Raw genomic sequence first — 27,974 nt, 5'->3', positions numbered from 1 at the left:
ATTCATCCAGTATGGCATTTTGTATGCTGTATTCTGCATATTAGTTAAATAAACAGGGTGACAATATACAGCCTTGTTGTACTCCTTTCCCAATCTTTGGGACCCCATGGACGGTAGCGCACCAGGCTTCTCTGTCCATGGGATTTTCCAGGCAAGAATACTGGAGTAGGTTGCCATTTCCTTATCCACGGAATCTTCCTGACCCAGAGATAGAACCCATGTCTCCTGCTTTGACAGGCAGATTCTTTACCACTGAACCACCTGGGAAGCAAGAATTCACCAATACCATCTAATGCCCAAATCTAATAACATGTTATTGTTAAACAATTTCTTCATTTTTCTCATGATTTTGGACAGTTCTGACTATCTTTTCTTTCTGAAAAAAAAAAAAAAAAACCTTGCTCACTTAGAAACAGTTCCTTATAGGATGCATACTATATGCCAGATACATTAAGTGTCTCATTTGGTCATAAAAACAACTCACTTAGCTCAGTTTTCTTCCCACCCCACCCCTCCCCTTCGCTTTTTCCTTCCATTAGCTCTGTGAACTCAGTTTTCATTAGCTTAGTTTTATTTGATATTTGAAGAGACTGAGAGTCAGAGAGGTTTGATAACTTGTCCAGGATGACATAGTTTGGAAGTGTTAGAGCTTTGAATTCAAGTCTTTCCGACCACAATGACCATGTTTATTCCACTCTGCCACTTTCACTCTACATAGCATAATTTGCCTGCATATTTTGTTAATTTGATTTTAGAGATAGAGATTTAGGTCCATTTCACTCAGAAGGCCAATTACTAACATGTCCCAGAACTCAGAAGTGAATTCCGTGGAGGTGCTTTATTTTGTAAGAGAAGCGGAAAGATCTCTCTGAGGTGATCAGGGCACTTAGAATTGCATATAGAATACAGTTTGTCACTTTTACAAACGTGATCCCAAATTGGGGGTAGAGTTGCTTGATATCCTGAAATCAAACAAGAAAAGAATCAGCTGATAGAAAACTCATGTTTCCTTACATCTTGAGAAAGCTTTGCCGTACATTGGAACTTCACAGTAATAGTGCTAATTTATCTGGAAAGATTTCACATCTAATCATTTCTAATCATAGCAATTGCTCCAGGAACTCAGAACCAAGAGGTGGGAGACACTCACTTTTCCTCTATTCTTTTGTACCATTTGGATTCTTACCACACATGTCTATCCTACCTATTGAAGTAAACAAATTTCCTATTTTAAGAGAGAAAGAATCAACAGTGCCTAAAGAACAGTACATTATTGTCCCTATTTCTCAATCCAGGAGACTCGCTAGACTCTCTTAGCAATTTTAATTATGCACTTCTACATGTTAAGGATTTTTTTATGCATACAACAGTATGATCCACAAGTAATGAAAGTTTAATCTACCTTCCCAATTTTGGTACCTTGGTACATTTTGTTCATGTAGACTTATTCCAATGGCCAGGTACTTTAATAGAATATTAAATAGAGGTTTTGATATCTGGCATCCTTATCCTATTACTTACCAGAGGAAAAACTTGATTATGTCACTATTATATATGATTTCTACTTTAGGATTTTTGTAGATACCCTTATTAAGAAGTTTCATTTTCAGTCGTGAAGTTTTCTTGTCATTAATGAATGCTAAAGTATATTATTGCTTTCTATTGTACCTATTGATGTAATATTTCTTTTTGAAATACTGCTGTAACAGGTAGCATTTTTTTTCCTACTGTTAAACCAATCTTTTGTTGTTGGAATAAGCCCAACTTGTTCAAGATATAGTATCCTTATATCAATATATTGTTAAAATTGACTTCCTGCTATTTTGTTTAGCATTTTTCCATCTATGTTCATGAATAACATAGGCCTATAATTTTTCTTTCTTGTATCGTCCTTGTCAAATTTTGATTGCATAGTTACATTAGCTTCATAATACAAGTTAAGGAGTGTTCCTTTCCTGTGGAAAAAATTGTGTAAAATTGGAATTGCTCCTTTCTTGAATATTTGATTGAACTTGTAGGTATGAGCCTGAGGTAGAAAAAATTTTTGACAGTGGATTCAGTTTTTTTTTTCTTTTTTTTTAATGTAATGTCTTGTTTACATTATAGGACAATTCATGTTTTCTATTTCTTCTTGGTCAAGTTTTAATAGGAACTTTCCACTTGGTTTAAATATTTGATTTGTTAATATAAAATCTTCTATTTTTTCTGCAAAATTATTATTCTGAGAGAAGGAGAAATGCTTTAACATGCTTAACATTTGGAGACTAAATAAGGAAAGGGATATGTTCTGATTTTGTTTAATAGGGACCTGTGTCTTCAGGTTAAAAAGAAAGTGTTTATCATCCTGTGTACCAAGACTTACACATAAATCCATCCTTATTTTATGGGGGTATCTCTCCATGAACATGGTATCTCTGTCAGTTTATTTACGTGTTCCTTAATATCTCTCAGTGTTAGTTTATAATTTTCAACATGTAGATCTTACATGTATTTTGGTTATCTCCAAGCAGTTTCTATTTTGATGTTATTATAAGTGATATTTTTAGAAAAATCCCTTTGCTAAGTATTCATTGCTGGTTTATAGAAATAAATTTTAATATAATGACCTTGGATCTGACAGCCCTACTAGGTCAAAATATTAGTTCTAGGAGCTGTTTTAAAGATTTTTACAGACTTTTCTACATAGGCAGCCACGTCATTTACAAATAAAGACAGTTTTACTTCTTTATTTCTGATCTGTATGCTTTTCCTTTCTTTTCTTTGACTGTTGCCCACTGGGTAGGACCTCTAATACAGGGTTAGATACAAGTGGTGATAGCAAGCATCCTGCCCTTGTTCCCAGTCTGAGAATTACTTCAACGTTTCACCATTAAGTATGACATTAACTGGAAGATTTTCATAGGTATTCCTTATCACCTTGAGGAATTCTTATCTATTCTTAGTTTTCTGAGAGTTTTTCTTATGAATATGTATTGAATTCTGTTGAATGCATTTTCCATATCTATTGTAATTATATGATTTTTCTCTTCTGTTAAGAATGTTAACTACTTTCATTGTCTTAAAAAAAAAGTTAAGCCTACTAGAATATCTGGATTAAAACCACTAGAGCATGATGTATTATTCTTTTTATACATGGCTGAATTCTCTTTACTGGAATTTTTTAAGAGTTTTTACATCTATTTATGCTTCCCTGGTGACTCAGAGGTTAAAGCGTCTGCCTGCCATGCGGGAGACCTGGGTTCGATCCCTGGGTCGGGAAGATCCCCTGGAGAAGGAAATGGCAACCCACTCCAGTATTCTTGCCTGGAGAATCCCATGGACAGAGGAGCCTGGTGGGCTATAGTCCATGGGGTCGCAAAGGGTCGGACACGACTGAGCAACTTCACTTTCACTTTCATAATCGGTCTGTAATTTTTTAATAATATCTTTTGCTTTGTTTGACTCAAACTGAATTTGGAGGTGTTCCTTCCTCCTCTGACTTGGTCTTCCAATTCATACAATTCATTTATTTCATTGTGTGTCAACTTTATTGGCATAAAGTTTTTTCTACTCATACTGTCTTTTTCTTTAAATATCTGTAGGATGTCCAGTGATAGCCCCTCACTGTGGATATTATTACCTTACCCTTTCTCTCCTTTTGTAGAGATTTTTCAATTTTATTTCCAGAACTAGCTTTTGTTTTTAATAATTTTTGCCCATTTTTGTCTTTTTATTTTATTTGGTTTCTGCTTTTTATTACTACCATATTTATATTTCTGTTGTATGTAATTTGCTTTTTTTCCTAGCTTCTTAAGCTGAAAGTTATTATGTCATTTATATTAAACTTTCTGCTTTACCAATATAAGTATTAAGAGGTATAATTCTATCTAAGCACTGTTTTAGGTGTATTTGTTATTGTTTGGTCACTAAGTCAAGAATGCTGGAGCAAGTTGCTGTTTCCTTCTCCAGGGGATCTTCCTGATCCAGGGATTGAGCATGTGTTTCCTACATGCAGGCGGGTTCTTTACCGGTGAGCCACCAGGGAAGCCCTTAGGTGTATTACACAAATTTTAATATATTGTTTTTTCAGTATCTTTCAGTATATTGCTTCTTATTTCCTTGTGATTTCTTTTTTGAGCCCTATGTTGTATAAGAGTGTTTAAAATCTCCAAATATTCCAGGTGTCTGTTGTTACTGATTTTTACTTTAGGTCTGTTTGGTCAGAGTCCACATTTAAATGTTTCATTCCTTTAAATGAACTGAGATATGTTTAATAGTCTGGGCACATGGTCTGTCTTGGTATATACTTTGTAGGTAGCTTAAGAATATGTACTTTTACCATTTGAGATTTTATGTAAATATTAATTTGTTCAACTTGTTTCTGATAGTATTATTCAAGTGTTTTGTATATCTTTTTTTATTTTCCATCTACTTATTCTTCAAATTATTGATAGATGAGTGTTGAAATCTGCACACTCAAGTGTGGAGCTACCTGTTTCAGTTCAGTTCTATCAGTTTTTGCTTCATGTATCTTGAAGTTCTATTTTATTTATATATTCACATTTAGGATTTTTTTTTAATGGACCCGTATTTAATTATAAAATGTTTCTCTAATTCCTGGTCATATTCCTTGTCCTGAAGTCTACTTTCTGTGGATTTTTTGCTTGTTTTTTTTGTTCTCCTTTTGGCTGTGCATTGTGACTTGCAGTCTCTTGGTTCCCTGACAAGGGGCTGAACCTGGGCCGTGGCAATGAAAGCGCTGAATTCTAACCACTGAACCACCAGGAAATTCCCTGAAGTCTACTTCTTCTGATATTAGTAGAATCATCCCAACTTTCTTATGATTAATGTTTGCATGGTATATTTTTTTCTTTATTTAAAAAATCTGTTTTTCTTTAAAGTGTGTTTCTTGTGGGCAACATAAACTTGCTCTTTTATCAAGTCTTATCATCTCTGCCTTTTAATTATAGTATTTAAGCCATCTACATTTACTTGTCAGTCTAGTTAGGTATTGTCTACCATCTTGGTATTTATTTGTTGTCTGTCTGGCCTATCTGTTCTTTATGCCAATATTTCTCATTTTTTAATTGGATATTTTATCATTCATTTTGTCTCCTTTAGTAGTTTATTAGCTATACTGTTTCTTTTCCTTTTCTAGTGGTTTCTCTAAGGTTTATAATATTCATGTTTAACTTATCGCAGTCATCAGATATACCACTTAGGTTATGGAAGACCATTCCAGTGTACTTGTATTTTTTACCCCTTTTATCCTGTGTACTTTTGCTGACATATATGTTGCTTCTATTTATAATAGCATAATATATTGTTATAATGTATGCCTTAATTGGTGATTATCTGTTAAGAAAATTAAAGAACAAGAAAGCAAATATCTTTTATGTTTACCCACATATTGATCATTTCCAGCACTCTCATCATTTTGTTTAGGTTTAAGTTTTATAAGAACTTCCTGAAACAGTTCTTACAGTGCATCTATGCTGCTATCTTAGCTTTAGTTGTCAAAATATCTCTCTTTTTACATAATAATTCTAGGTTGATAGGTTTTTTTCTTTATCCTCTTAAAAAAGCTGTGTCTAATTGGCTTGAATTACTTCTGATGACAGTTGGTGACCTTGTTCTTCTATATGTAATTGTTAACATAAAACAGCTATTTCTGCAGCAAAAATGAGTTTTTCAGGATCATCAAAGAATTGCAATTCATAGTCTGCAGCTATGTTGAGTCATGTTCAAGTCTCCAGCAAAATGGAGAGGAGATCTCTTGTAGAGGGGGGAAAGGAAGTTGGGAGAGCTAGAGTAGACAAAGAGTCCATGACTTTTTCTTAGCTGAGTTGTGCCTGTCTCTTATTGGCTGAACTCTTGCCAGGCAAGAAGAGGGTGTCTTCCTGTGGCTTTGCTGTCATCCTTTTTTTTTTTTTTTTTTTTTTTAAATTGAAGGATAATTGCTTTACAGAATTTTGTTGTTTTCTGCCAAACCTCAACATGAATCAGCTATAGGTATACATATGTCCCCTCCTTTTGAACCTCCCTCCCATCTCCTACCCCATCCTACCCCTCTGGATTGACACAGAGCCTTGTTTGAGTTTCCTGAGCCATATAGCAGTTTCCCGTTGGCTATCTATTTTACATATGGTAATGTAAGTTCCCATGTTACTCTTTCCATATCCCACCCTTTCCTCCCATCTCCCGATGTCCATAAGTCTATTCTCTGTCCATAAGTTTATTCTCTGTGTCTGTTTCTCCATTGCTCTCCTGTAAATAAATTCTCCAGTACCATTTTTCTAGAGTCTATATATATACATTAGAATACAATATTTATCTTTCTCATTCTGACTCACTTCACTCTGTATAATAGGTTCTAGGTTCATCCACCTCGTCATAACTGACTCAAATGCATTCCTTTTTATGGAATGCATTCCATAAAGGTTGCTTCCATGTTCTAGCTATTGTAAATAGTGCTGCAGTGAACAGTGGGATACATGTGTCTTTTTCAATTTTGGTTTCCTCAGGGTATATACCTAGGAGTGGGATTGCTGGGTCTTATGGTGGTTTTATTCCTAGTTTTTTAAGGAATCACCATACCATCTTCCATAATAGCTGTATCAGTTTACATTCCCACAAACAGTGCAAGAGTGTTCCATTTTCTCCACACTGTCTCCAGCATTTATTATTTGTAAACATTTTGTTAATGGCCATTCTGACCAGTGTCCATTCATATGGAAACACAAAAGACCCTGAATAGCCAAAGCAGTCTTGTAAAAGAAGAATGGAGCTGGAGGAATCAGCCTTCCTGACTTCAGATTTTACTGCAAAGCTACAGTCATCAAGACAGTATAATACTGGCACCAAAACAGAAATATACACCAGTGGAACAAGATAGAAAGCCCAGAAATAAACCCATGCACCTATGGGTACCTTATTTTTGGCAAAGGAGGCAAGAATATACAATGGAGCAAAGACAGCCTCTTCAATAAATGGTGCTGGGAAAACTGGACAGCTACATGTAAAAGAATGAAATTAGACCACTTCCTAACACCGTACACAAAGATAAACTAAAAATGGATTTAAGACATAAATGTAAGACCAGAAACTATAAAACTCTTAGAGAAAAACATAGGCAGAACACTTGATGACATAAATCAAAGCAAGAGCCTCTATGACCCACCTCCTAGAGTAACAGAAATAAAAACAAAGTAAACAAGTGGGACCTGACCTCATTAAACTTTAATGCTTTTTCACAGCAAAGGAAACTATAAGCAAGGTGAAAAGACAACCCTCAGAATGGGAGAAAATAATAGAAAATGAAACAACTGACAAAGGATTAATTTCCAAAATATATGAGCAGCTCATACAACTCAATGCCAGAAAAACAAACAACCCAATCAAAAAGTGGGAAAAAAGACCTAAACAGACATTTTTCCAAAGACATACAGATGGCTAACAAACACGTGAGAAGATGCTCAACATTGCTCATTATTAGAGAAATGCAAATCAAAACTGCAGTGGGATGTCACACCTCACACCAGTCAGAATGCTGTCATCATTTTAATTTGGGGAAGAGGCTCCAAGGGATCTGTGGGAATCTTGGTAGGATGTGGACACTCCCCCTTCTGATCTCTGTACTCTGTTTATTTTACACAAATAAACCTTTTTTTCCTCTGGCAGTTTTCAAGATTTTCTCATTCTTATTTATTTTTAGTATTTTATGATGTATCTTAATATATTAGTGTTGTGCCTTTTTCTATTTGAATATTAAGCTTCTTAGATTATGGGTTTTCACATTTGGAAAAATTTTAGTTTTATATCTTCATATACCTTTTCTATCTTTTCTCCTTTGTTTGAAATTCCAATTACACATTTATTAGATTGCATATTGTCCTATTGTTTAGTCAAATACTAATATTTTTTTCTTTCTTTCTTTCCAGCCTTTGCATCAATTTAGATTTTTTTTTTTTCCTGTGTTGCCACATTTATTGTTACTTTATTCTTCACTGTCTTATCTATTGTTAGGCCCATCCAATTAATTTTTCGTTTCAGATACTATCCTTTTCAAGTGAAGAAATTCCATTTGATTTTTATATTATATCTTCCATTTCTTTTCTCATTAAGACCATTGTTTCCTTCAAATATTTGAATATAATTATACTTACTTTAAAGTCTTCATTTGGTACTTCTATTGTATTTTCATTTCTACGTCTGGTTCTACTCATTGAAATTTTTTCCTGATTATTTTTGTCTCTAAAATGCTATATATTATGAATGCTTTATTGGTGAATGTCTAGATTTTGTTTAATTCTTTTAAGAGCATTAAAGTTTGTTTTGACAGAAAGTTGAGTTTTTGGAGACAAAGTTGATTCTTTTGACACTTGTTTTTTAAACTTTATTAGGATAGCTAACGTAGCAGTTAGCAAAACTCTTTCTTACAGGACCACATCGCAAGTATTCTAGCCTTTACAGGCCATATGGTCTGTTGCAGTTCCTCTGTTTTGCTACTGTAGTGCAAGAACAGCTATAGACAGTACTTACCTACCTTCCTTGGTATTCATCGGGGACTGCTTCCAGGACCTCCAACAGATACCAAAATCCGTAGACACTCAAGTCTTTGTATAAAATGGCATAGTATTTACATGTAATCTAGCACATCCTCTTGTATACTTTGTCATCTCTGTATTATTTCTATCTAATGCAATGTAAATGCTTTGTAAATAGTTGTAAATCGAATGTTGCCACAAATAGCAAATTCAGTTTAGCATTTTGGAACTATCTAGATTTTTTTCTCCAAAATATTTTTGATCCACTGTTGGTTAAGAACCAGAGAGTCAACTGTAAACTAATGACTATGGCTGGATTCTGCTAAAAGTGAAGCTTAAAATACAGGCAGTTTGGGCTGGATTTAGTCCATAGGATCAGTTTGCTAATCCCTGGTCTAGAGGAACATTTGTTTTAAGGCTAGGTTAGCCCTACTGATAAGGCCTGTCCCTCTGAGGACTCTATTAAATCAGGGCATTGAATGTTGTCTTCACTCTGGTTTGTCTAAACTCCGACATCTCCTAACCCTGTGTGAATTCTGGCATTTGATAATGTTTTAGATTCTCAGTAGTTGTACTTTCCCTTTTCATTGTTATTTTTCTGGGTTTGTGTAGTTTCACCCTGTGAGCACACAGTGTGTTATTCTTATGTACAATCAAGGGCACCCCAGTACATATTCCTGGAACTGTACTTTTTTTTTTTTTTTTTTTCAAGATCATCATTTACAATTTTTATTATGAAATACTTCAGACCTACAAAATGAATGATCTAATGAGCATCTTCAGGTATGCCTGGAACTGTACTTTTAAGTTGCTTTCTCTTCTGTGGTACTGTGCCCTGCAAATCCCAGCTGTTCCACAGATGCCCCGTGCTTGCACCTTTGTCTCTTCACCTTACTCTGCTATGGTCTTCTCAGGTTCCTCTCTGTTGGTTTGGATTCCCCTCCCTTGCTCTGTGGTCCAGAAGTGGCCTCCGGGCAGAAAGCCGAGGTGACTATAGGATGACCTTCTTTGTGTCTCCTCTTGTAATCACAGTCCTGTGCTGCCTGTTGTCCAGTGCTGTCTTTTATATCTTGTTCAGTTTTCTACCTGTCTAAGGTAGGAGGGCACATCCATTGCATTTATTCTGTTACCAGCCAGACATAGAAGTTTCTTAATCACATATTTATATATCTAGTGAAGCAACTTCACATTTAAAATCGATTATGACTGTCTCTAGGACTGTATCCTCCAGTTTCAAGCTAAATGAGTAACTGTCAGTTCTCAACTTGCTCAGGATTTTAATGTAGTAGCTATGGTAGCTCTTTTAGGCAAGCTGGCAAAGAAGAAACAGTTCCAGTGGACGCTAGTTTTGTTGCAGTGTAAGTTACTGTGGTATCTGTCTCCGGCTTTCTCAGTAAGTTCATATATGCTTATGTATTTGTCTTCTACTTTTGTAAAAGACTTGCTGCTGATTTTTCCATAGTCTTTTTTAATCTCTTTATCTTAAGAAGAAAATAGTAGGAGCATTATTGTCTTAACCTTGAGGAAGTCTTTGTAGGAAAGCTGCCAGTTTCCAAGAAAGAGGGAGAGAATAATGAGAACTACTGGCTGGCATTTTTCTTTTATTTAGTGAGTAAAAGCAACACATTGAGCCAGAACTTATTTATTTACATTAGCGCTCTGGCAGGTTACAGCTAAGAATTACTAGTCATTCAAAATGCAAACAAGAATTACTCAAAAGCTATAGTGATAACCTTGTACTTATCACCTCTGTACCTCTATGCTGAATAAAATGCCTGGCTTTATTTTTCTTTTGCATGTAAAAATTCATTTATCTTAAGCTAATATCTGCCTTTCTGAAAGGCAGTTTAATCCTAAATCCCTTTTTAATATATTTGTTTGCTTTGGAGGGAGGGACATACTGAGAAGTGAACCTATTATTTTTCTTTTATTTTTTGTCATGTTTAATAGTTTTGAGTGTTTCTAAAAGTTCTTAGGACTTAGTTACCTATAAATTAGTCCTGAAAGACAGTACCAACTGGGTAATCACTCTCTGTGTTAGCTTCTTTGTAAATGAGATATTTCATCTGTCTCCACAGGAAGAAGTGTTTCAAGTTACTTTCTTATATTGAGCATGCAATTTCATACTGTATGGTAATATACCATGTTTTTTCAGAGGTTCTTCCAACCTTTGAAGAATTACAAATTTATGTTGTATAATTAATAATCTCTGTAATTGGTGGAGGTGGATTCCCCTCAGGATGAGTCTTCATTTCCACCAGGTTTTTCTACTTTCTTCTGTATTGAAAGATGACTCGAACCAAAATGGCAGAAAGAGAGGTAGCTTTGGGCCATAAATTTTTCATTATCCTGACATTATATGTTCCCATAGCAGAGGGAGCAATTCTTGGTGACTGCCTCATCTAGCTTTAAACAACTTGTTTAAAGTTCTTGTGAGAAAGAAATTGCATTAAACTACAGTGCCTTTTTTTGTGGTTTTCTGCAGCATATACAGAAATTCCGCCTCTTGAGAAGCTCACAGTGACTTATTGTATTCCCTAAAGATGCCTAAAACTCACTCCAACAAATTTCTGAACTTAGTTTACTAAAAGAGTAGATTAATAAGAGGGATTTGGGAATACCCCCTATCACAGCCACCCCTCACCCCCGCCGGTATGGAAGTGTTAACGCTATGCACATTCAGTCATAGCCCATAATTCCCCAAAGTGGATATTGAAACTAATTCTGATAGTGAATGCTATTTTCCTATGTTACTGTTTTCAAGAATGTATGTGCTGTTCAGTTCAGTTCAGTCACTCAGTCATGTCCGACTCTTTGTGACCCCATGGACTGCAGCACACCAGGCTTCCCTGTCCATCACCAACTCCTGGAGCTTGCTCAAACCCATGTCCATCAATTTGGTGATGCCCTTCAACCACCTCATCCTCTGTTGTTCTCTTCTCTTCCTGCCTTCAATCTTTCCCAGCATCAGGGTCTTTTTCCAATGAGTCAGTTCTTCGCATCAGGTGACCAAATGATTGAAGCTTCAGCATCAGTCCTTCCAATGGATATTCAGGACTAATTTCCTTTAGGATTGACTGGTTGGATCTCCTTGCAGTCCAAGGACTCTCAAGACTCTTCTCCAATACCACAGTTCAAAAGCATCAATTCTTTGGCGCTCAGCTTTCTTTATGGTGCAACTCTCATCTGCTGATTTAAGGGAAAAGGTCAGCTAGGAAATAAGCTGAAGCTCCAGTCCTTTGGCCACCTGATGTGAAGAGCCAACTCATTGGAAAAGACCCTGATGCTGAGAAAGATTGAGGGCAGGAAGAGAAGGGGGCGACAGAGGATGAGATGGTTAGATAGCATCTCCGACTCAATGGACATGAATTTGAGCAAACTCCAGGAGATAATGAAGGACAGGCAAGCCTGGCGTGCTGCAGTCCATGGGGTAATAAAGAGTCAGACACAATTGAACAACAACAACAGGGAAGGAAAACGTTTTTCGTTACTCTCTTAGGGTCCTTGACTGGTTCTCTAAATTCTGAGAGACAAGTTAACAGGAGGAAAGCATATAGATTTATTGAATATGTTTTACATGACATGAAAGCCTTCATAAGGAAATGAAGACCCGAGGAGGTGAACCTGTGTATTCTCTGCTGTGCTTGTGAAGAGTGGGTGGTCATGAAGCAATGTGGTAGGCTAGGGAGTATGAGGTAATTGTACTCAGGAGTAGGAAGCCGCAGGAAACAGATTGTTCTTAGCATTCCTTTGTTGTTGGAGATAAGGATGTTCCTTTACTTGGTATAGGGAGGACACCTCCCACATGAGAATTTTGTTTTAGGGGAGAAGGGAAGGATATGGAAGGGCAGAGTAACCTTCCTGCTTCTGCCATTTTCTTGAAATCCTTTAGCTTGAAATATTCAATATGCCAATGTGCCATATTTGGGGATTCTGTGTTCCAAACCCTATCATCAGCAATTCCCATGCCCACTTCCAGAAAAAGCATGTCTTTGGTCCTTCCTTTTTATGTCTTATTTATTTATTTTTGGCCGTGCTGGGTCTTCACTGCTGCTTGGGCTTTCTCTAGTTACGGCGAGTGGGGGCTGCTCTCCAGTTGTCGTGTGCTGGTTCTCGTTGCTGTGGCTCCCTTGTTGCGGAGCACAGGCTCTGGGTGCACAGAGCTCAGTAGTTACAGCATGGGGCTCAGTAGTTGTGGCTCACGGGCTTAGTTGCTTCAAGGTATGTGAAATCTTCCTGGACCGGGCATTGAACCCATGTCCCCTGCATTGGTGGGCGGATTCCTATCCAAGGGAAGTCCTCTTTATTCCTTCATGATCCTGACCATTGATGCTGTCACCACTGACTGCATCCAAGAAATAGTCTGATCCCCCAAATTTGGGATTAGCAGAAGAGATCATTTTTTTCCTCCTACACCAATAGCAACAAGGTGAACAGTTTTCAAAGGTAACTTTACTTGCAATCCAAAAGAAAGTTAAATGATAGAAATATAGATGTTTGTAGAGCACAGATGCTTTGCATCAAAGAAACTAAGGTTTAACTCAAGATTGGTTGCAGTAACTTTCCCAGAATACAAATCAAAAGTGTTCTTTCTTTTCATCACTTTCTGATGAAACCTGTAGGATATTCAGGCAGATCCCATCCTTCATTGAGGTTTGACCACTTTATCTGTTTCTGAGAGCTATTGTTTGGACTTGGACTTCACATCAGTCAGATGGCCTCTATGGCAGTTTTGAATCTGTTTACTTCCTTTTGACTGCCTGCCCTGAAAAACAAAAAGACTTGTATACACTCCAAAGCTCAAAGCCTATTAGACTCTTTACAACAGAAGGCATGTCCCAGCTCTTCCTAATCAGTGAGATTCTCTCTGGTAAACTCAGTCTTGTCTGTTTCCTTTTCCATCCTTTCTGCTTTCCAGAGAAATAGTTTTTTCTAAAGGCTTAGAATATTTAAACAATATGTTGCCACATGCATTCTATTTGAAGTAATCACCAAGGTTTTTAAAATGCATATAGAGTGATAGAAGCGTTGAAAACAAAGATAGCCGTCTGTCTCCAGATGAATATTCACATTCTGTTTTATTTTGTTTTCCTCATACCAGGTAGCTATCTGTAGAGATGTGTAACAGTTGCTGGTTTCTCAGGGGATAAAATGAATGAAGGGGAAGTTGTCCATGGAAAGAACTATGTACTTTGTTTTTCTCAAGTTATTATTTGTGCTTTGTTTCAGTCTTTGTATCTCTTGGCTTTCCTCCTAGTGGCAGTCTGTTTCTCTTTTATTTTTCTTTACATTTGAAAGTTTCCTACTCTGCTTCCAACTTTTTTTTTTTTTTTTATTAAATCTAATCCTCAAAATGTGGGATTTTGAATTTATAATTCATAGTTAAAAGCATGTTCAAGTTGCTTCTCCAGTTTAGATTGTATTGGTGTCCTAGGGTAAAGTGAAAGAAAGAAGGATGAAGAGGAAATTACTCTCCTGGGCTGCCCTGTGGGAATTCCTTCTCTGTACTCTAAAAGTTCTTGTTCTTTTCTAGGAGTCCAATGTGCTGATTGCTGCTAACAGTCAGGGTACAATTAAGGTAAGCTATTTTATACATCTCCATTTTTAGGCTATAGCAGACTATAACTACAACACGGAAATACAGAGTTGTACTAAGCCTTAGAGAGCATGCCAAATCATGAGTCTCTGTCTGCTTGGAAATGGCTTTGATTGAAGGGGAGAAGAATAGGTAGCTTGCAACTTTGGAGGAGATGATAGTACTTGTTAGAGGTTATACAAATGCTGAAGGGTCTGAAAGGCGGTCAGAATGACAAGATGAAGACTATGAAGCGCTCACCATGGGCCATTCACTGTTCAGCTTCTGTTATGCCTGTGCAGCTGTCCCGCTGGGTATTCAGGGGACAGAATCCAAGATACAGCAACAGACGCTTAAACACTTAGCAAATTTTAAAATGTCTTTAACTCTTATTGTATTCTTCTCTTCGTCGTGTTTTTCTTCCTTTTCTATCTTGACAAGCAGATTTTTCTTCAGTTGCCAGGGGAAGAAAAGGAATTCTACTTTTCTGTTGAAAGTTGATTGATTGTGTGATCATGCCATTGGTATAATCTGAAAGCTTTGATTTCTCTTCACTCACAACCTCATTCCCAAATTCAGATATAGTATTCCACATACTTTTCTTGGTAGTTAGGGGTTCAAGGAAATAAAATTTTATCTAGTTACACCATTGGATACTCAGCACTTAGGCACAGTACATTGGATAAATAAATCCTGAGCTAAGCAGTGAGCTTTTAATCGAAACGTCGTCTTAGAGAAGGGTTTTTATTACATGGGTTTGATTAGCACTTAGTTTGTGGGTACCAGTTCTTTCCACATTCTGTGCTGCTATAGAAGTATTGGAATGCATTTTTAAAAATAAGATGTGTCTATTTCCCTGCCACTTAACATTAATTTTGCCATGGCTTCCTTCCACTCATCCCGAGTAGAGAATGACCAGGTAATCAAGAGAGCAAATCCAGGCCTCACACACTGTCCTACAGAGATGAAAGGAGCAAATGCAAAGCAGAACAGCACTATTAGCTGGTCAAATTAATTTACATGGTATACTTCTTTTGATATATCTGGTTTCTTTTATTTGGGAAGACTTATTAGAGAGTCATGGACAAAAGCCAGTGCTGTGTTATGGAAGCCTCATACAAGATGGTAGAAGATCTTAGAATCTCCATTTTAAGTGATTCTGTAGTCTCTCAGTTTCTCCTTATTCTCATGGCAAGGCTTGTATTGAAAAAGCTGTACTTTAGTCTTCTACATGTTTGGCCTTTGAGGCAATTGGGATTGCTAATGTATCTACAGAAAGCTCAAAGCTACATACATACTTATAGAATCTCAGTGATAAATCTTTAGATTTCTGTTCAGTAGCCCTGACCTCTTATGTAAAGTAACATGCTTGCCAAATGTAAAGACAAAAAGCGTTAGGGAAGCACGGGTATAACTCAAGCCTTAGCACAGCAGGCTATAAGTTGCTTCTTTAATTCTTGCTGCTGCTGAGGCTGCTGCTAAGTCACTTCAGTCGTGTCCGACTCTGTGCGACCCCATAGACGGCAGCCCACCAGGCTCCGCCATCCCTGGGATTCTCCAGGCAAGAACACTGGAGTGGGCTGCCATTTCTTTCTTAGCAGCCTAGAATTACAGTCTTCATCTAACATAATCCTTTTTGACAGTACTCGTAATTGTCCTCACATTCAGTGTCCTTTCTCAGCCATTTCGTCTACTCTTTTTATAACTGATCATTGCTTTTTCTTATTTTTAGTTTTAGCAATATCACAATTTTCTTTTGTATGATAAGGTACTACTCTAATAGCTAACAAAACATCTTGATACCCAGACAGTTGACTAGAAAATAAAAGAAGCAATAGGGAAAGATTAGATTTTAGGTTCTGAATACCTTGATCACTATGAGATGCTTGTCAATGCAAGAAATAGATTAAAATTCTAAACAGTAATAGTTAAAATTTTTCTTATGATTATGGAAAGATACTAACATAATATTCCAAAAACATCATATTCATGCTATGCATCAGTCATTTATTTTTTATGTAATTTATCTCGAAGACACCCTAGCTAACTGTAGAGATAACTAACCTGAAAGAGTTCATGCAGCTATCGAATTGAAAGTAAGAATCGATTAATGTCTAAACCCTTCAAATTCTTTGGCATTTTAGCAATTGGGAAACGATTACTTGGTTTGGTTCTTTATTTACAATGTAATGAAGACTGATTAAACTTTTTCTATATTGTAAAACGGGTTTATTATACTGATTCTTTTTTCTCCCTATTAGGTGCTAGAGTTGGTATGAAGGGTTTGCTCAAGTTAAATTGTACTAGATCCTGCTGAAATACATCTGCAGCCGACAATGAGAGAAGACAGATCCTGCAATGTCTCTCCCCAAAGTCACCATGGGTTTTGGATTTGTTTTGAGTATTTTTTTCTTTCCCTGTTTTTCCTCCTTTTGACCTTCGGGACATTGGGAATACCCAGTGAACTCTCCACCATCAATGTAACTCTACGGACTTTGCTGCTGTTGGTGGTATGCTTATCTAATTTTTGTGATAGGGAAACAAATTCTTTTGAATAAAAATAAATAACAAAAAAATAATAAAAGTTTATTGAGCCACAGCTGAGCTGGGGAACTTTTTGTCAAATGTGGCAAAAGATAATTTTGTCTTTTCAAGAAGCATAACACACCTGAATTACAATATACTGATGAATAATTTGTAAGATCCGTATTTCCCGACCTCTTTGGAATTATGCATATCAACATAAATGTAAAGCATAAGGATTCTTTTCAGTGAGTTTAACGTTTACAATTGATGGGAACATTATTAACTTCACCTTATGAAGTTCTGTCTTCATCCTCTGACCAGAGTTATATCATCAGCAAGTAGCATACTCCTCATCCCTCTGGATCTGGCCAAGGGTCTAACATGTTGACCTGTTGAGACCACATTCAGACAGAAAGGGAGTATCAGTCTGTGACTGTCTCTGTCTCTGTCTTTGCCTTTGAAATGTCACCCATAAGGCCTTAAAGTGAAAGTGAAAGTCACTCAGTCATGCCTGACTCTTTGCGACCCCATGGACTATACAGTCCATGGAATTCTCCAGGCCAGAATACTGGAGTGGGTAGCCGTTCCCTTGTCCAGGGGATCTTCTCAACTCAGGGATCAAACCCAGGTCTCCCACACTGCAGGCGGATTCTTTACCAGCTGAGCCACCAGAAAAGCCCAAGAATACTGGAGTGGATAGCCTATCCCTTCTCCAGCGGATCTTCCCAACCCAGGAATCGAACGAACCAGGATCTCCTGCATTGCAGGCATATTCTTTACCAGCTGAGCTACCAGGGGAGCCCTAAATAAGCCCTAAAGGCAGACAAACCAACTTATTTTATAAAGTCTTGGCTATAATGTAGTCATAGGTATTAGTACCCTTGTGGGCTAATTGATTTGGATCAAAGCTCAGCAAACCTTTTTCAATAAAGAGCCAGATAGTAAATATTTTAGGTTTTGCAGGTCATATGGTCTCTGCCACAGCTACACAGCTCTGCCATTGTGGCTGAAAAGCAGCCACAGACCATATATAAATAAGTGGGCATAGCTGTGAAATAGGCAGAAGCCCACAGACCATCATTTGCCAGCCTCTCACTTAGAAGAAAAGAAATTGAAGCCCTATTTCCCAAATATTCAAGCCATATAATCTCTTAGACTGTCTGGTTAATTTTGCACATTGATTTCGGTTTGTAAAAGGAAAGAACTTAGAGTAGCAGGTTAAGCAAAAGTAAAAAACAGAAGCTTTCTATTTGAGCTACTATAAGTCTGAATACGTGTTAGACAAAGATAATCAGAATTATATACCACATGTGTTTTATAGAAATAAACACCTAGAAAAGTTTAGTATGACTAAGTATGTAGTTGATAAAGGTGATCAGACTATCCCATGTATCCCTCTATTTTAAATTATTGAAACCTACTACAGGTCCACATTTCATTATCTGAAACCCTTGGGCCAAATGCATTTTGGAATTTAGAACTTTTTGACTTTTGGGAAAGCAGTAGAGCAGTGGTGGTGGTTGAGTCATTAAGTTGTGTCCAACTCTTGAAACCCCATGAACTGTAGCCGACCAGGCTCCTCTGTCCATGGGATTTCCCAGGCCAAAATACTGGAGTGGGTTGCCATTTCCTTCTCCTGGGGATCTTCCTGACCCAGGGATTGAACTCGAGTCTCCTGCATCTAGGTGGATTCATTACTGCTGAGCCACCAGAGAAGCCCTAGAGTACCTATACTATGTATTATATAACGCCCTCTGACAGAGTCTGGAGGTTTTTAAACACATTAATATTTCTGCAGCAAAATGTATCAATGTTCATGTTATGTGAGATTAATAAAGACTAAAAATAGTCTTGATCGGTTCAAGTCAGTTTTTACTGCCAAATGAGTAATCCTGAAACCTAAGTAAAATTTTTCAGTTTTTAAAGCTTCAAGACAATTAGTTGTATCTTAACTAGTAACTTCTGGGAGTTAAGTATCTGATAAATTTTTAGACGCAGTTCTGAGAGGAAGGATCACTATCGTTCAAAAGTTACACCTGTCATCAACCAGAACAATGTCGGTTGGGATTCTTTTCTGAGATTAATGAATGACCTTTTGCAAAAATAAAGAAAGAATATTCACATGTAGATTCTTCACTTAAAGAACTTTACTCGGGCACATATGTCCAGAAAGTCATCATAGTAGGAAGCAGAGAGTTAATGCCTCTTTGAATGCATTTAAATAGAAGCAGGTTATTAAGATTTTTGTTTGGTCTGACTATTTTTTGTTGTTTTGTCTCAAGCTGTCAGCATTATAAGATTATGTTAATTTCCATACATTTGGAAAATTGCAGTAGGATACCGTTAGTTATCAAAGGGACTCAGTTTTTTAATAACTTATTAAGAAGGTGGTGGTTTCTTTAAATTTGTGTTTAACTCTTTCTTGTAAATAGAAAACATTTTAAAATTTGAATTAGTCTCTGCAGGATGTCAAAATCAAACAAATATTACTATTTGTCAGAAAAATAACATCAGTTAATTAAAGCTCAAAGATGATGTACATTTTTAACACCAAAAAAACTTGTAACTCAAGAAGAATATGAGTTTTTATATTTTAATCTAGTCTTTATTTCAGTGTGTTTGTGAGGGTTTCTCAGACAAGTTGCCTTTGTTCTTAGGTACACAACTCATGCACAAGAAACATTGAGGATTGAAAAACTGAAAAGTTCTTATAAGAAGATTGAGCTACTAGACATGAAAAAATTTACAGGACCGTGCCATGACCTCAGAAAGATAAGCATGGCCAGACCATTACTAGTTAAGGAAGAGATGAGTGTGGAGTGTCTTTGAAGAGATAAAGGAACCCAAAAAGTATGGAACCTTCTAGGGCATGTGTAAAGTTTTGAATTTTGTTATAAAAGCAGTTAAGTGGTTGTGTTAAATGGAATGACATGATCTCATTTATGGTAAATGGATAGATGGAGGCAAGAGTGCATTTAGGAAAGGTGATCAGTCAAGCGTTAATGGTTGCTTGGACTAGGGTGGTAGCATGATCCAAACTAAAAATCTGTTTCATCTTCTTAGAGTTCATCTTATTCCTATATCTTGGAAGATTCTTGATTAATTTTAAAGTCATTTTCTCATAAGTATTGACAACAACAAGTGCAGCTCAGCACATTTTTTTTTTTTCTTCAGTGGATATGCAGTCCTCAACCAGTAGTAAGTCTCTTGGGACCCTCATGACTGAAATTCCTGTGTCCTGTTTGGGGAACACCACTTGTCTAAGCTAAGCAGAACTAGAAGCTGCCTAGCTTTGGTTCCAAATAAAAAGGTCATTGGTCATTACCCTTAATGTAATTGTGCATGTATAACTGAAATTAATAGTCAGGAAAAGTCTGCTTACTTAGAAATGAGACATGAGGAAGTGCTAACTTAGATCCCGAGCTTATTGCGTTACATGACAGACTTTGACACTTATATAATAGTACCACTTTGTAGCTCCTACCAGAACAGTTAATAACCAACTCCTGTATGGCTTCTGGTTAACATATTAGGCACCCTGGTTCTTGGACTAAAGAGAAAACCATAGTGATCATTCTAGAAATCCTTGTTGAGTTCCTTCTTTGTACAAGCGAGGCATTATGTATTGATACTGTATACTAGATGTGTAAAATAAATAAGATGTAATCTCTGAGACTTCCCTGGTAGTCCAGTGATTAAGAGGCCCCCTTGCAATGCAAGGGACATCGGTTCAATCCCTGGTCCAGGAAGATCCCACATACCGCAGAGCAGCTATGCCCGTGTGCCATAACTACTGAAGCCAGGCCTCTTTAGAGCCTGTGCTCCCAAGTATGAGAAGCCCCCACAAGGAGCAGCCGTCAACGAAGAGTAACCCCTGCTCACCGCAACTAGAGAACATCTGTACACAGCAGCGAAGCCACAAATGAGAGAAAAAGAATCCACCTGCTAATGCAGGGCGCATGGGTTCTCTCCTTAGTCCCACATGCTGAGGACTAACTGAGCCCGTAGGCCACAAGTGCTGAAACCTGCACACTCTAGAGCTTGTGCTCCGTAACAGGGGAAGCCAGCAAAGTGAGAAGGCAGAGCACCACTGCTAGAGAGCTGGTCCCGCTCACCACAACTGGAGAAGAGCCTGTGAGCAGCAGCGAAGTCCCAGCACAGCCATAAATAAGTAAGTAAAATTTTAAAAAAGATGTAATCCCTACCTCAAACGTTTATCATCCACTGGGAGAAACAGATAAGTAAAAATATATAAGTACCCTAGTAGCCGTAAATTTTAGATGTACTGGAAAACCCATTTAGGGATTAAGGATCAGGGTAGGGAAGTTATATCAGGAATATTTTTCATTTCAGCTGAAGACTAAACATTCAAGACCAAGGGAAGCAAAGAAAACGGCTCGAGTAGCTTCTAGTAGCCAAAGTTGGAACAATTTGAGCAACACAATAAATTAGTGTTGGAATATAGATTATAACTCAAAATTTAAGTATCTTTGAGTCCATGCTTATATAAATAATTGAATAAATGAAAAGTTTCTCATGCAGAATTCCACATTATATAGCTATTCAACCCTCAAGGAGATGGAACATAATTCCCTGCTCCTTAAATATGGGCTGTGCATAGTGACTTCCTTCCAAAGAATCCAGTGTGGAAAGAGAGAAAAAAAAAAAGATTACAGTGGAGAAACCTGACAAATAACTACCTTAGCCAAGTGATCCAGGTCAACATCAAAAGTTATGTCTTGTTGATACTATGCATCCTGGATATGATATAATAAAAATGACACTTTAACTCTGTGATCTTCCTCCAAATTCATAAATCCAGTCTGAATGATAAAAATATATTAATCCCTATTGAATGACATTCAACTAAACTATCAGTATTCCTCAAAACTGTCAAGGTCATCAAAACAAGGAAAATGAGAAGCTCATAGCCTAAGGAGATGTGACTGAATGTAATGTGAATGTAATGTGATGTCCTGAACGGGATCCTGAAACAGAAAAGGATGTTACATAAAAGCTAAGGAAATCTAAACAAAGTATGGACTTTAGTTGATATTAATTCATTAATTGTAAAAAATGTACTATGCTAATGTAAGATGTTAATAATAGGGAAATTGAGTATAGGCTATATGAAGAACTCTTCACAATTTTTCTGTAAATCTAAAAGTACTGTTCTAAGGTAAGTTTGTCAAAAACAAAAGGTATGAGGATGGTTTCAAAATGAAGTGCAAGACAGTAGTGTGATTTAAAGCTGGAGGAGTACATGATAAACCACAGTGATCTGTCATAGCTACCCCTTTAATTAAAACAAAAATGGCGGCAAACATGGAGTTTAGAGGAGATTTAAGTGAAGTCTCAACCTCACCCCTAAGAAACTGTAGAGTTTTGCAAAAGTAAACCTCTACATTCCAAATTTATCTCTAAATTCTACTTACTGAGAGTAATAAGCTCACCTCTGATAATAAATTAGATTATACTATGGAAAGTCCATTGTCATTCTTGTGATTTAGTCACTAAGATAAGGCAAACACAAGTAATTACTTGTATAAAGATTTATGTTCAGTTTTATACACCTGAAAGAATCTGTTCTATTCTAGAATCGTTTTTGTAAGTGAGCTTCAGTGCAATCACAACCTAATAGCAACTCAGTTTGGACTTCCCTGGGGGCTCAGTGGTAAAGAATCTACCTGCAATGCAGGAAACGTGGGTTCAACCCTTGGGTGGGCAAGATCCTCTGGAAGAGGAAATGGCAACCCACTCCATTATTCTTGCCTGGAAAATTCCATGAGAAAGAGAGCCTACGGTCTCTGGGGTCACAGAAGAGTCGGACAAGGCTGAGCACAGCTCAGTAACTCAGTTTACTCCGATGTTTGGTATCCTCAGCTAGTGGTTCACAACGGATATGGGCTGTTGCCCGAAAGAGATGAGTCAGGTCCAATGGCCACTTACACATGGTGCCTCTATTCATTCAACAAAAACCGAAGTCCCTTTTATGAGGTAGTCTCTTCCATGCTAGGGGTCAGCAGAAATTTTTTCTGTAAAGGGTCAGATTATAAATATTTTAGGCTTTGTGGGCCATATTGTCTCTGTCATGACTTCACTCTTGCCATTTTAGCATGTGAAGGCAGCCTTAGACAAAGTGTAAACAAGTGAGTGTGCCTGGGTTCTAATGAAACTTTAAGCATGGACACTGAGATGTGACTATCTTTGGCTGCACCAGGTAGGTATTGTTTGCGGCATCCAGGATCTGTCTTCCTTGAGGATCATGGGGTCTTCGATGCAGCATGCGGGATCTTTAATTGCAGCATGCATACTCTTAGTTGTGGCATGTGGGATCTAGTTCCCTGACCAAGGATCGAACCCATGCCCCCTGCATTGGGAGCACAGACTCTTAGCCATTGGACCACCAGGGAAGTCCCTGAATTTCATTTAATTATCAAGTGTCATCAAATTTTTTTAGAATTATTTTCCAAGCATTTTGAAATGTAGAAACCATGTATTGTTCATGAGCCATCCAAAAATCCACCAACTGAATTTGGCTTGCAGGCCCAGGTTTGATGACCTGTGTTCAAAAGTGCTCACCAAACAGCAGTGACAGAGAAAAAAGGAAAACCATGATAAATCCAATCAATCTGGAGCTCGCATTCAAGAAGATGAAAGCATTTCTACAGTACTGGGGTTCCCTTGCCATAATGGCGTGTCTCTAGCACAGGAACCTGGAAGGCCGTTTTGGAGGGCACACCACATAACTAAAGCTTTTTTGTTGCTGTGCTGATGGCAGTTCCACAGGAGTGCACACAAGCAGTGTGGATGCACACTGGTGTTGCATTTGCACAGAACCAAGGGACACTTTTCCGTCAAAGCTCAATAAACAGTAAAGACACTTTAGACATTTAATGTTGGAATGGAATATGAAGATCTCTATGCCTTGAACAGAGAGGGCTGAGAGGCCTGGGATTGAGATTATTTTCACTGAATACTCCAAAAGATTTTTGCAGAAGGCAGCCTGTTTTCTGTGTGAAAACCGAGGGTATTTTGCAAAGCTGGCTTCCCCGCCCCTTTCCTTTCCTTTCCTTTCTGGGGCTTTCATCCTGTGCTATTGAAATTTCTTTTCTGAATATAAAAGCAGCTTTTCAAGCTCCTAGCACTTTCATGGAGAATTGGAACCTGACAGATACTTTCTTACACTGACTGAGTCTCTTAGAAGCATTCAGTTTCGAAGGTTAAATTTTGAAAAATGTAACAAAATAACTTTTTTTCCCTAAATTAAGCAAATTAAACACTGTTAAATGCCAGCCCAGTTAGCAAGCACTTTATACTTTTTCAATATTTTTCATGTTTAAAAACCAAACTCTGGCCAACTGTTGTACTATAAGAAAGAGTCCTCATTTCCACTTTTCAAATTCTCTTTGACCAGTCCCAGGAGAAACTTCTCATGAGCTCTGTGGTTCTCTTGGGAAGGGAACCCTGCTATTCTTTTTTTTTTTTACCCTGCTATTCTTAGAACTGGGATGTGGTATTCCTATGTTTCTGAATTGCAAAGCTTTGCAATTTCAATAACATATCTTCTCTGGAAAGGCCTCTGGCACTTTTGGAAATTAAAAAGCATTCCTTGAATACAGGGTAGTATTAGCATATGCATATTAAAATTGTAGTTACTTTTCAGTTTCTTTCCATTATGAAGAATAATGAAGTATAAATTATAAAAATTGCCATCAGACACAAAAGTTTAGCTGTTCTGGAAGCTTCAGTATGCCCATATAATGGCTTTATCCCATACTCTCTGAACATGGCATCTACTTCTGAGAGGACCTGCCAGAAGTCCACCGTCATAGCTGCTATGAAAGGTTAGGCAAATGCCCACAGTGAAACTTCTGAAATGTCCCTTTTCCCACTACATGCCCAGTGCCTTCGCTCCTTAGAGAAGATTTAGAGTAGGATTTAGGTGACTACAGGCTACAAAGCTGGAACACCTTTGCTGGGGTCTTGTTGCTCTGCACAGGCAACCAGAGTGGAAGAGGGAGGGGGAACTGTGACCGCAGGCCAGAGAAGAGATTGGTTATCGTGGAAGAGAGTGATATCCATAGCGCCACAAGTGGAGGCCAAAGATGTTTCCCAAGGTTTCTTTCCCCGGGAAGTGTTCTTATCTTCTAGCATCTAGCCACCCTTTCTGGTCATAACAAATCTTTAGGACAGGAGAGGGATGTCTCTGTCTCTCCCTCTCCTCACCTCTCCTTGGTTTATGAGGGTAAGCAATCTAGTGACACCAAGTGTTTTTAACTCTTTATTCTTGTTTCTACATTATCAGAACCTTGACATTAGTTTTCACGTTTCTGAGCTGAGGGATGGGGAGGGAAGGCCATTTGAGCAGAAATCCAGCCCTTCTGACCATATAATCTCAGTACATTTCATTAAGTAATCCTTTCTTTTTTGCTCTCAGGGTCAAAGAGCCAGTCCTTTCTCCAAAGCAACCAGTGAATTGGACACCTTACTCAGTGTCGAAATTCTTCATAGGGCGCTGTGATTAGTGGTCTTGTAGTGTCTGCTGAAGTACATCTAGCACTTGAGAGAGCCCGCTGTTTCCTGAAATTTCCTTCCCAGATGGTTCTAATTGCTAGGTGGGTTTTTTCCTAGATTGAGCTGAATTCTATCTCAGTGGAATACCCCTTACCCACCCCACTAGGCCTAGATCTTCCTGCCAGGCATGCTGGAAGATACCCAGTGGTACAGGGCGTGATCCCTTTGTGGAGCTTTAGGCAGATAAGATACACACATGTGAAAATAATTTCTATAAAACAGTAATCCTGTGAAGTCAGCATTATTTTTAAAGCATATTCAGAAGGGTTAAATTATTTACTGTGTATATTATAGTGGGGAAATAGCTTAAAGGGCAGATTAGAGTGTTAAAATGGGTTATATAGTGGCTCAGTCGGTAAAGAATCTGCCAGCAGTGCAGGAGACCCAGGTTCTATCCCCGGGTTAGGAAGATCCCCTGGAGAAGGACATGGCAACCCATTCCAGTATTCTTGCCTGGAAAATCCTATGGACAGAGGAGCCTGGTGGGCTACAGTCCATGGGGTCACAAAGAGTCAGATATGACTTAGGAACTAAACCAACCATAGAGGATATAGGATTTCAGTGACATTCTTAAAATATTGAGTCATATGTCTAGTTTACTTCCACTGACCAAAGAGCTGCTAAATGACGTGAGTGAGAGTTACCTTCGAAGATGAGGACAGGTACACATGACTGTTAAGACAGCGAGGAATCCTGGTTTGATGATAATCATCTAGTGATGTTTATCTGATCATTAATGTGTAGCAGCTGCTGCTGCTGCTAAGTCGCTTCAGTCGTGTCTGACTCTGTGCGACCCCATAGACGGCAGCCCACCAGGCTCCCCCGTCCCTGGGATTCTCCAGGCAAGAACACTGGAGTGGGTTGCCATTTCCTTCTCCAATGCATGAAAGGAAAAGTGAAATTGCTCAGTCGTGTCCAACTCTTAGCGACCGCATAGACTGCAGCCTACCAGGCTCCTCCATCCATGGGATTCTTCAGGCGAGAGTACTGGAGTGGGTTGCCATTGCCTTCTCCAATGTGTAGCAGAAAGGACTTCAAATAAGCAAAATAAAACTCTCTACCTATCAGATTGCTAAAACACTGAAAACCTCTAGCAACATTAGTGGGGGGCCTCTCCATCCTGGGAGGTCATCAGAAGTGATCACAACTATTGGTCCTAAATGATTCAGACACTCAGCAGCCAGAAGTCAGAGGCCTGGAATCATCCTTTGGAATCATCCTTTCAGACCTGTTTCAAATCTGAAAATATGATCCTAATTCATTGACGCAGAGGGCGAGGAAAGCAGAGTGGAATACTTGTCTGCCTACTGCAGGGGCAACTATGAATTAAAAAGAAGAGGCTTAATTCTTCCTGTTGAAATTAAGGGAAAAGACTTCCTCTCCTTTTTCTTTCAGAACTTCTTTCCTTTTCAAATATATACAAATAAATCTTCATCATGGCTAAATAAGCCTCTTACCAGCCTCACAGCTCAGGGAAATGATATTTTTTGTTTTGTTTTTGTTTGATTGTTTTGGCTGTGCTTAGCCTTCATCACGGCAGAAAGTCACCTCTAGTAGTCATAAGCAGGCTCCAGAATGCTTGGGCTCAGTAGCTGGAAGGCAGATTCTTTACCACTGGACCACCAGGGAAATCCCCAGCCTCACAACTCAGGAATGTGGGAGTCAGAGGTACTTTCTCTTTCTCTATCTTCGTCTGCTGTCTTACCCCCTCTGCTCCTGCTGTCTCACTTTCCCCTCCCTGTCTTTCGCTGACTCCTGGGGATGAGTAGATGATGACCTTGTAGACGGTGGTTCCCTCGAGGAGGGGGTTTCCCTGAGAAAGATATGACTTTGCTAGCTGGTAATGTGTTACCTGCTGATGGGGGATGCAGAATGGTGTGCCTGCTGGACTAGCCCTGAGTCTTCTTCATGTCCTAGACCATACTTCACCTCCTAGAGTCCCTGTTCATACACACACCATGTAGCTGGAAAGGCAGACATGGGAAATGATCAGGATCCTGGGGTGACTGAGAACTGAGTCCTTATATGAAAGCTTCAGGGTGGACAGTATTTGCACCAGATGCTCGGAAAGACAAACGAGAAAGGAGTTACACTGATAAATACAAATATGGGAAAAGAAACCAATGTGCTATATAATCCTGTTTTCTGTTTCAATGTGAGGAAAACCAGCCCTCCTATTCGGATCTCTAGCAAAGCTGGGGCAGCTGAGAAGCCACCCAAGCCCCTCAGGCACAAAGGAAATACAGAGTTGAGCATGCCCTTCTCCCCCGCGAGTGTCATTCATTTTTTTCCCCTCGCACTTCAGGAAGATCCACAAAAGTTGGCAGCAATGCTCCTCAGCGTATTTTCAGTTTACAGCCCCGGGTGTGCACTAGATGCTGCAGGGAATTTTGGTACCAGCAGATTTGAAGTATTTGATGGAGCAAGCTCATTGTGGACCAGGAAATGATCGCCTACAGGAGGATATTGTGCTGAGAGAAGGCTATACTCCACCACTCCCTACAACCACAGAAGAATTGGTGGCCTTAAAGACCCATGGAGAGGGGTTGTTGATGGCAGGACTGGATGCCTTTCCAATAAAGATGAGCTGGGAGAAGTTGTGGGCAGTGTATGCGGAAGGCAGGGAGTTCACTGGTGATTTCTGTGCTCAGTTTGTTGAGGCTTTCTCTAACGTTATGGGAATGGACTCAGGGGCAGATCAAGTCCGCACTCCAGTCTTAGCAACCTTTCTCTCGGCTCTCTTGCCAATTCTCCAAACCCAGATTAAGGAG

At 38.4% G+C, this 27,974-nt stretch overlaps 1 protein-coding gene across 4 annotated transcripts in view; it reads left to right on the top strand.

Annotated features, from left to right (window-relative positions):
- Positions 1 to 16,699, top strand: part of COP1 (COP1 E3 ubiquitin ligase) — a 220,594-nt gene extending 203,895 nt beyond the window's left edge. For all 4 annotated transcript variants that reach the window (XM_061160778.1, XM_061160776.1, XM_061160777.1 and 1 more), the window contains 2 exons: positions 14,059 to 14,103; positions 16,362 to 16,699. In XM_061160778.1, the coding sequence (XP_061016761.1) occupies positions 14,059 to 14,103; positions 16,362 to 16,379 (63 nt within the window). In that variant the 3' untranslated portion in view covers positions 16,380 to 16,699. The remainder of the gene's footprint in view (positions 1 to 14,058; positions 14,104 to 16,361) is intronic.
- Positions 16,700 to 27,974: the final 11,275 nt, after the last annotated feature.

Source organism: Dama dama, chromosome 14 (genome assembly GCF_033118175.1).
Source record: "Dama dama isolate Ldn47 chromosome 14, ASM3311817v1, whole genome shotgun sequence".
Taxonomy (NCBI): domain Eukaryota; kingdom Metazoa; phylum Chordata; class Mammalia; order Artiodactyla; family Cervidae; genus Dama; species Dama dama.
This window is presented reverse-complemented; position numbering and strand designations above follow the sequence as displayed.